This window comes from Aptenodytes forsteri, unplaced genomic scaffold (assembly GCF_000699145.1).
Source record: "Aptenodytes forsteri isolate BGI_AS27 unplaced genomic scaffold, ASM69914v1 Scaffold265, whole genome shotgun sequence".
Taxonomy (NCBI): Eukaryota; Metazoa; Chordata; class Aves; order Sphenisciformes; family Spheniscidae; genus Aptenodytes; species Aptenodytes forsteri.
Window position 1 is genome coordinate 729,847 of NW_008796175.1, and position 9,970 is coordinate 739,816.

Consider the following 9,970-nt stretch of genomic DNA (forward strand, 5'->3'; position numbering starts at 1 on the left):
TCCCGCCCAGCGCGGGTCCCATCTCCTGGCCGGGGCCGTCCCCATGCCATCGCGGGTGACCTTCCCTCGCTAGGGCTGTCCCCATCCCAGTAGGGGTGCAGGTCTGTCCCCCATCCCCACCCCTGGGTCTTCAGAGTTGATCTTCCCCTCCCCAACACGATGTGGGGATGTCCCCTGTCTCCTCATGTCTCCCTGGGAAGATCACTCCTATCCCCAGGAGGGAACGGGGTGTGTAATTGCTGTCATTCCGAAACCGAGGACAGGGGATACTCTTCCCTCGGGTGTTCACGTCCTTGGAGGGGCTCCACAGACAGATCCCCCCACGCATGGCGGGAACACTCCTCTCCTGCCGGGTGTTGCCCAGGCTCCTCTCCATCGCCAAGAAAGGCTTGTCCTCCACCACGGCTTTGTGCACCTTGAAGGAGGAAAGAAAAGGGACTGTCTGCATCACTTCGGGTCTTCCTGCGAATCACAGGATTTGGTGGAGCCTCATTCTCCCCAAGCATAGGAAATCAAGCCCCCCGGCACAGGCAGCTGAGGGCGTGGGGAAAATACACCTAAATACTCATCAGACCGGCACATGTGGGTACTGGGGTGTTGTGGCAGCGCCAGCCCTCAGGGCCTCGGGCAGGGCAGGGTCCCCTGCCTTGACCTCGGCACGCTAACGATGCTGGCAGCTTTGTGTCAGGACAATTGTGATGACCAAATCTTATGCTTCAGGGCTCCAGTTGATGGCTTGCAGGGGTCGGGTCCCCGGATGCACGACTGTCTGAATATATTGTGGGATTTTTCTCCTCTGCTTTCCTTTGCGGTGTTAGTGTGGTCACAGCTAGCAACCGACCATCGCTCTGACATGGTGCGGGGAACCCTTAGCAGATGCTGCTCCACATCTGGCAGAGCAGGGAACTGATACGCTTTAAAACTATGCCTTAGTTGGTAATGGCTGTGCCTTTTCACTAAGCAAAGAGATGGGTGCCACCTTCCTATGCACAAATGAAAGGGATTCCCTGCACCCCTGTCACCTCCCCGCACGGGGTGGGTAGAAAATGCACTTATTAAGTGCATCTCCACGTTGTGGAAGATGAGGCTGAACTGTGCCTCCAGATGCTGTCCATATCTTTAATTGTCTGAAGGAAAAATTTGATCTTGAGGTAAAATAATAAGAAAGCATGGAAATGCCTGGATAGCTCCAGTGGTCTCACGTGGCAAAAAAAACCCCAGTGTCAACTTTTCCTGTAGGTCTGGAGTTAAGGACAATGCAACAGTACAAATGGAAATTCATGGTTTCTTATATTCTAGCTTAAACAATTAAGTATCAATTGAAGACTTTCCCCTTCTTTCTCTAAGGGGCAGAGACCAAGTTTTATTTTATGCTGCATAAATACTTGGTGTCAAGAAAAGGATAATGATACTTAAAAATAACTTTATTCATAAAAAGCTGTAGCAATCAACTCCTGCTATACATCTAGCATTATTACTGTCGGCTCAGAAAACATGATGAAATCAATTTAAGCGTTCCTTTGTATGAAACAACCAATTTAAGCGAATTTTAGCTAAGCAAATAGGCAGGATCCCTAGCGAATGCGGTATTGTTGCAGCTAGGTGTTCAGCTACAGTTTGGGCGGGTTAACTCTGGAGTGGGAGGAAGGAGCTTTTATCAAATTGCCTAGAGCAGCAGAATGAAATACGCCCTGCAGCTAACTATCAGGAACACGTCTTAGCTGGCCTATTTCCAGAAGGCTGGGAAAAACAGCAGCTGCCCTGTCAAGTTCAGGGAGAGCCTGACATTATTGGGCAGTAGGCAGTATCTGTTGAGAGACCATTCAACCACAGAAGCGTCTCAGGATCTGCTTTTATTTTAGTTACTGAAGACATTTCTCATTAATGACCCATATCAATGTCTGCCATTAAAAGTAGCATCCAACGGCACCTTTCTGATTGCATGCAAAACTTGGCTTGACTTCCGTGCGATTTCTCCCCAGCGGACAAAAGCATTAGTCCTGTTTCGCCCTTCTGGGTGAGCAATTTCTTTGTTCCTCCTGCCAACCAGCACATTTCTAGATCCAAAGCATTCCTGGTCCTGCTGGCACCCCGTTATGGAGAGAAGAACAGATTTACAAAAGCAGAAATATTTGCTGATATTACAGGAAGTTGGTTAGCCGAGATCAGCAACAGATTTAGTAGATGACCAGTTTTGTTCTTGCTGGTACAGGAGCCACCGAGGTTTGCAGGGCAGGGCGAAGGGAGGGGGTTCAGAGGTATCTGGGAGCTGCACATAGTCTGGCTAGATGATGCGTAAGGTGGGAGAGCCAATGTTCTGATTTTGCTGGTATGCACAGCTTTTTAGAAGGCAAAATAATTTAATAAATATGTTGTGTCTCTGAGTAGATTCCTGATTTCATAATTATTTTGTCCCCTGTTGCCAGTCAGGCATATCTCGTGAACCATGGCCCGTGTGAGCGCCAGTTGTATGTAACTTTATTAACAGACTTTTAAAAACCTTGCTTGGTAACCACATGCCCCCAGTGGCGGGATATCTGGAGATAACAACTGAGTATTCGTCGTTTGGAAACACTCGAAATAGTGTGCTCTGAGTCAGAGCTTCAGGTCACCACCAATTCACCAGTCCCCCTCTTCCCCCCATTTTTTCCTCCCAGCTTTGCCATTGCTGCTGGGCGACTCACAGGGAATTAGCAAAATTTAACTGCTGGTTTTTTTCACAAGACAAACCACCTAAAAAAGCAAAGAGCACAATGATTTTTCAGCAGATTAACAACTGAGACCAGCAGGACTCCCTTGTGACCAGAAATTAGTCTGTGCAGACAGAATGGGAAAAAATGGAGAATTCGAGGCATATTAAAATGGTCCTGATATGAGCATCATCATTTTTAATCAAGAGGAAAATCAAAAAGGAATATCTCATTAGATGATATATAGAGCATTCACCAAAATACGAATTTAGCATGCAAGCATCCCATCTTCATCATGGCTACAGAGAAATTCCTCCACTCTGACTAGTAATTTAAATATCCTAAAATTATTTTTCTAGCCTAATGTTCAAAACAACATTTAAAAAGAGACGCACCCTTCCTAAGAAATAGGGAATAGATGTTGTTTGTTGCAAAATACCTTTTAAAATAATGTTATTCCTGTTCTCCGTCTTGTTGACTTTTGCAGAAATTAGTCATTGAAGTGATTCTCCGTGGTGACAGTCTCTGTGGATTTTGGAAAGCGTTGTCTGCCTACCTACTTGTTTCAAGACTGGGACTTCCTGGATGATGAGAGTTTACCAACATTTCTCTCCCTGCTCAGCTAATAAATGACAATTTACTTCTCAAAAGGAAAATAAGCAAAACCTCTGACCCTATGCACTCCTTCTCTGGAGCTGTCAGTAACTTCCTTTTTCATGTACATCTTTGCCTCTGTTGACCTTCGTTGGAAAAATGCTTTCACATCTAGACAGGGGGTTGGAGGAATTCCAGACGTTTTGCGCTTTATTCAGTAGTGCAAGGAATGGTCACTGTCACAAGAGTTACACAATTACTACAAAACACTTGGTGTTGGCTTATCGCAAAAGGTCCACCATTCTCAGAAACGCTGACTTGGATTGCTGCAGTCAGCGCCACACTTTGGGCTGGTATTTATGGCATTTATTGTCTTTCGTTTGCAAACATCCGTTAAGAATTATCTCAGTGGTCCTGGTTCAGTGCCGCAGTGCGGGACCAGACACGCGACGGCGTCTGTCACAACACAGCGGAGAGGCTGGCGCTTGGCACTATGCATACCTAAAGACACACCAAAGTCCTGCCCGACGGGATTTACTGAGTGCCCGTGCGCTGCCAAGGTCCAGCTAGCCTAAGGGCCTGCAGAAATTTAGATAAGGATTATCTTAAAATGGCAGAAAACAAGAAAAGGCAGATCCTGTCACTGAAGCAGAGCAGCTGGCATGGGCTCAGTGCTGTCAGACCTGAAGCACAACCCCATGCCGTGGGGCCCTGTGACCTTGGAGGCACCCAAGACTTTAAGTAGCCCAAGCCCCGCTGCCGTGACCGAGCACGTGGGGCGCTCACTTTCCCCCCAACAGCTCTGAGGTCTGGGCTTGCTCCTCTTCCCACTCTCCAGGGAACTTGCTCCCTGGGCACGGGAGAGCTGTGAGAAGTGGCTTGGACAGGGAGGAAGGCACACTTGAAATCTAGAGACCCACTCAAAGGACACTGGTTTTGTTTGAACCTGTCTTGACACAAAGGTTGAAGCCTGAGCAATGCGACTACCAGGAAGGTATTTGTCTTTTTTGTTTGAAACAGCTGTTTTTCAAGCCCAACTTGACCCGCTGAACAATGTGGCCTGATGGAGTTGCTGACTTTTCATGCAGCAAAAGGTAAAAACCCAGGAGTTTGTTTTAACATGACAATAGCTCTGTGCTTGCTGCAGAGCAGCCTTCAGAGCTGTTACGCTAACCATTTGCTGCAAGTGTGTGCAGCACTGCTGCTGCTGCATGAGGGGAACCACCAGCGTTTATTAGAGATGTTGTCATGTGGCACCGAAAAGCCCACGTGCAAGGACACCGTAAAGCCCAGGCTGACCTCCTTTTACTCCTCCCACCCGCCTTCCTTGACTGCATGCATTGCTCTTCTCACACTGAAGCAGTCACCCGAGGTCCCCAGCAATCCCTTGCAAAAGCAAAGCAGAAGAAAGAGCCGAGCCAAGACCAATTATGAAAATCAGATTCTTTCTGTCACTGTGCACCAAGCATTAGTGAGAGGTACATTTTCTCCATGCTGGTAACAAGGAAAACTCTTCTCCTCCCCTCATTCAGCAGCACTTGCATCAACAAGATACCTGGGTGACTCAGAAGCTTCTGTGTGACACATTTCAGTGCAAACCCCACCAAAATTAATGTGACTGATGGCAGCCACCTTACTCTGCTGGCTTGCTCGAAATTAAATGGTCCCCAGCAGCACAGGAGTGGACAGATGTCCACACTGCAATACACACGTGCAGCAAACTCCTAGGACTACACAGGCATAAAAGGACTTCTGGGAGATGGGCTGTGCATGGGAAGTGCTCTTGCTAAAGTTGAGAAGCTTATTTTAGCCAACAACTTAGTTAACACATCCTCCATTTTCTCAGTCAATGTTTAGATGAAAACACACTAGCAAGAAACCAAGGGAACCCTGCAGCAGGACTTCAGCCCAGGATATCTGCGCTGGAAGCTCGTTTGTACCGTACCTTCAGCTGAAGTCAGAGGGAAGACTGGACGACTCCAAATGCAGGCGGTTGGTGCTGGCAGGAGGTCTTCCCACCAGGGAAGGGGGAGCAAGGGAGAGACGTAGGGTTTCCCCCCTTGCTCAGTTGCTTTCTGAGGAATGAACGGGTTAATCTGCTTTCAGCAGGCACCTGAGTGCAGGATCTGCCTGCAAACCCCAGGAAGCATTTCTAAAAAGCTGTAGAGGACTAGCTGTGTTGCATGTCTCAGAAGAGGTGTCTGTACAGCTACACACAGGTGAGCCAGACGCAAGAATTGTTTAAAAAATAAAAAAATCTGGAAGCTGTTGATATCAGCATGGACAAAGGGGCCAACAGGCTGTCGTGTGAGGACAGAAACTCGAGAGAAGGCAAGAGGAGGTGGCAAGGCTGTTTCAGCAACAGGGGAGAAGAATGAAGAAGACCAGCAAGAGACCACAAGGCAGCAACCTGATCAGATAACTAGCTGATAGAAGGCTGTATTTGCCGAGCCTTGCAGATCCAGCTGGCACTGTCTCGATGCAGACTAGGCATCAGGTGGCAGAGCTCACATGCCAAGGGCCCTGCCTCCCATGCAGATCGTGGCAGCTGTTCAAGTATCTCAGAAATCTTCTCTGGGCAGATTACAGGGGAAGCAGAGACAAAGCACATGCCAGGCCAGGAGGGAACTGCACTTCAGGACTCCCTTTCCCTTTGCAAGACCTTTTGCGTTGTATGGTATGAGCTGCCAAAATCATCATTTGGATCCTCAAATATTACACGCTGTCCTAGGAGTAACACCAGACCCTGAATCTGGGTTTGGGTTAAGGGTGCAAGACTGGATGAGGTACCTGGTGAGGACAGAGTCAGATAGTTCAGTGGAAGAGTGCTTTTAGAACTCAGTTGATATTTAAAAGGGGAAATAAGTGAATTTATAGGGTCCCAAGATTACCAACCAGGCAGCAGGGAGCTAGAATTCCTGCGTGCTATCTGTCACCCACCCAGAATCCTGCTTGACCCAGTGGAAAGTCCCTTCAGAAATCTGTCCTCAAAAAACCCCATGAGACAGGGATGTGAAGGGGGAGAACTGTTCTCAAAAAGACTGGCAGGCCCAATAGCAAGGGGAGAAAACAACCTTTCTTCTGGGAGGAAGAAGGTTTTTCTGGAGAAAACAGAACCTCATCTGAACCCCCTCTCCAGACAGCTAGAAAGCTGAAGGTCCCAGAAAAAGAAATAAGCTTGATGCTTTTTGAACCTCTCTGGCTCCAGACACTAACCCTATTTAGCAAACAGTATGTTCAGTTAATTGCAGAAGAGAGCACCTGTACCTATAATTGCAGAAATGTAAGATATCATAAAGTGCTCAACAGAGACGACAATAGGAGAATTTTACTTCAAATAACATTTTTTTGCCAAACCTCTGCTCTTAATTTTACCTATTAACTGAAATCCACTCCTCAAATTGTAAATCTGTGATATCTGATGGGCTAATACAGGTTTTACACAGTGATAGCATCAAGAGTTTTTACATTCACCACGGCTTATCTAAGTCTCGGGTTGCTTGGTTTCTTCAGAGTCTGGAAAAGTTTTCCAAAACTCAGTTCCCTTCTGGTGTAAATGTTGTTCGGCAGCATCAGAAAGGCTTTCCGAGGGGAAGCGAGACAGACTAGAGCTCCTGTCTCTTTGAACCCCTGCCAAGTGCATCTTAAATTACAAACTTACAGACTAGTGTGGTCCTGCTATTGATGAGACTTTAAAAAGAATGTAAAGTACAATGACACTGATCTTCTGTTTAATTGCCACACAAATCAGATAATTGAATACAGAAGATTCAAATAAAAGCTGAGTATTCGACAATAAAAAATCGGGAGGGAAAAACCAGCTATGCAAAATTACTGTTTTTTCAGTGATTCCTGTGAAATAGCTGAAAATGATCCAGAGATTTAATTACTGTCTTGGAAAATATTCTTGTTACAAATGAGAAATCATGATAAAGGAAAATGTGAATCTTGTTATGTCTAAACAATCAACAACCATTGAAACAAAGAACAAGGAAGCTTGATATTTAAATTGCAACATCAGTCTTCATAGTCAAAACGTACAGAACAATGTGACGTGATTTATTTTGGGGCAAAATGTTGGCACTAATAAGTAGGTAAAAATTACTGGAAAATATGGCAAAACCAAATAACTCATAGGCTTCAAGGCCTGAATGAACCACTTCTGTCATTCGGTCCAACTGCCCGGAGAGTCTTGTGTCGTGTTTGTTCTTTTTAAACTAGTATCATTTAAGGAACTGACTTTCCAATTTCGTATCATCACATCAGGATTTAAGGATGTTAACAGCAATTGGGAGAGTTTAAAAACCTTTTGCAGCCCAGCTACTGCCATTCTTACTCTGCACGAAAGCACTTTTTTGGACATGTCACCTGCGTATTTCAGTTTTAGATTAAAGGCCTCCTCCCTGCTTTGAACTTTGCAGACTTCACAGATCGCCAGCGCCAGTCTTAACCATGGTTTAAGTAAAAAAAATTGAACTTAGATACCGAGTAAGCTACCTGCACTCTGGAAGAAGCTAAAATTGATACAGCACAGCAGGGAGCAATAAGATTAAAAGCGTTGCTGACTGCGTTTAACTTCAGTGACTTCTTGTTTTGGAGAGGTATCTAGGCTTAAAACTATAAGGCAGCTGCATGGCTGCATGCCAGAAGGAAGTTCACAGCAAAGCTGTTTGCACAGCATCAGCCTATTTTTAGTATACGGTTAGGGAGTGAGTTTCTTCCCCTGCCCCAAGCCTCTGTAACGCCCTCCACTGGCAGGCAGGAGTTTGATGGGAGTCTTTGCACAGGAATACGGATTTTTTTTTTTTTGCCAGCAGTGTGAAATAGGGTATTGCACATGTGCCAAGCAACCTGCCTGTCTATCCAGGGAATAAAGAGCAGGGCAGCACCAGCCCTGGTTGCTCTCTTCTCAGCTGGAATGTTGCTTTGGGAAAAATAAAAGTAGAGAACTTGGTTTAAACAAAGTAAGAGACCATCCCTGGCAAAAATTCAGATAAAGGTTTAAGATTCCTGCCACAGTAATTCCGTAAAGATTGGGTAAGAGATCAGTCACTCCAAACTCTCTATCATCCCAGTGCACGTACGCACGCAATTAAGAAGCATCAAGGAGCTGCGCGCACTAATCCCACACATACGTTCGTATAAAGTACTGCTGTCACTTCACTTATTCTTACACAATAGAAGTGTACATTCAAGGTGTGGGACACATTCCCTCAAAAAGATGGAGTGCTGAAGTGTTCCCAAAAATTTGAAATGGAAGAGTGGAGAGTGCCTTACGCTGGGTGGTGTCGGAAAGTTCGTACTAACTACGCAGACATGGGCCACTCCACAAGAGCATGCCAGTCTCCCCACAGATGTTATTACTACCACAAGTGCTATTTTAAAAGAAAAGATGAAAAGGGAAACGCATGGCTGTGAGCCTTGAGGTCAAGCTCAGGAGCTATGCCAGTGCAGTGTTTTGCTCCAGAACAGTAGTTCTCTGACTCCCTTGCAGAAGGCCTTAGTGTGAAAATGTGCAAGGGCAGCGTAAGAAATATAAGCTGGGAGTCACTTCAGTTCGCCTTATCCCCAGCACCTCCAACCCACATTTGCACCAGCCCCATAAGATGCCCACTAACTTCTCCTTTAAAATTTCAAATTCCAGAAATTCCACAACCTGCCCAGGAAAGGTATTCCAGGGCTTAACGCTTCCCGCTGTCAAGGCCAACCGCCCATTCTGATGTCTAAGCTAAATGTCTCCTGCTGCAATGTAATCTATTTTTCTTGTCCTACCTGCAGCAGTGAGGGCAAGTGTTTATTTCCTTCTTCTCTGCAGCTACCTCTCACCGATTTGAAAACGTCTCCCCCATCACCTTGAAACAAGCCCAGTCTTCCATCCTGTCATCCCTCTCATTGCTTTTCTCTGGTTATCTCCAGCTGCTCCACATTTTCCACGAATTACGGTGCCTACAGCTGGAAACCATGTTCCAAGAAAGGCTTTCTACTACCACATGAGGAAGAAGGACCACGTCATGTATCTTACAGACTACGTTCCTGTTCATACATTCCACAACAGCATTTGGGTTTTTTTCAGGAACAGGATGCTGTTGAATCACGTTCAGCTGGTGACTGGCTATAACCCCAAGAGAACTTTTCTGTACAACTGCTACCCCAGCGGCCTTCCTGTCCCATCCTCTATTTGTTCAGCTGATCGTTGCTTCTGCTGAAGTATACAAATACGCATTTGTCAAATCCATTGCTGGATTTGCTGAATCACATTCTAACTCTTTGAATTTATCAAGTTCATTTTGAATTGTAATTGTCTTCTACTCGGTCAGTAGTTAGCTCAAGTCGGGTGCTCCCTACAATTTAATTGGCATATGCCACCTAAATTTTTAATGAAAATACCAAATAACATCAAATCAGAGCAGAACTGTAGAGAATCCCACTCAATACATCCTTGCAGTCTGACTGTGACTGATTAATAATTACTCTGAGTAGGGCTTTCCAAACAGGCTTTCATAACCTCACTTTTAAATTGGTGTCAGACCACATTCCTCTACTTTCTTACAGAAAGTCACTAGAGTCACTTAAAGTAAAGCTGTGCCCACTGCTTCTCCTCTGTTCAAGAAGCTTGTTACCTTGGCGTAGAAGGAGCAACGTTAGTTTGACACAATTTGATTCTTCTTTCCTTTAGAAGCTCACTG

At 45.7% G+C, this 9,970-nt stretch overlaps 1 protein-coding gene across 1 annotated transcript in view; it reads right to left on the bottom strand.

Annotated features, from left to right (window-relative positions):
- The window catches only part of HPRT1 (hypoxanthine phosphoribosyltransferase 1), a 19,685-nt gene extending 19,309 nt beyond the window's left edge, over window positions 1-376 (bottom strand). Inside the window, exon 1 of the mRNA XM_009287639.2 lies at window positions 206-376. Within this exon, the coding sequence (XP_009285914.1) occupies window positions 206-376 (171 nt within the window). The remainder of the gene's footprint in view (window positions 1-205) is intronic.
- Between the last annotated feature and the right edge of the window lie 9,594 nt (window positions 377-9,970).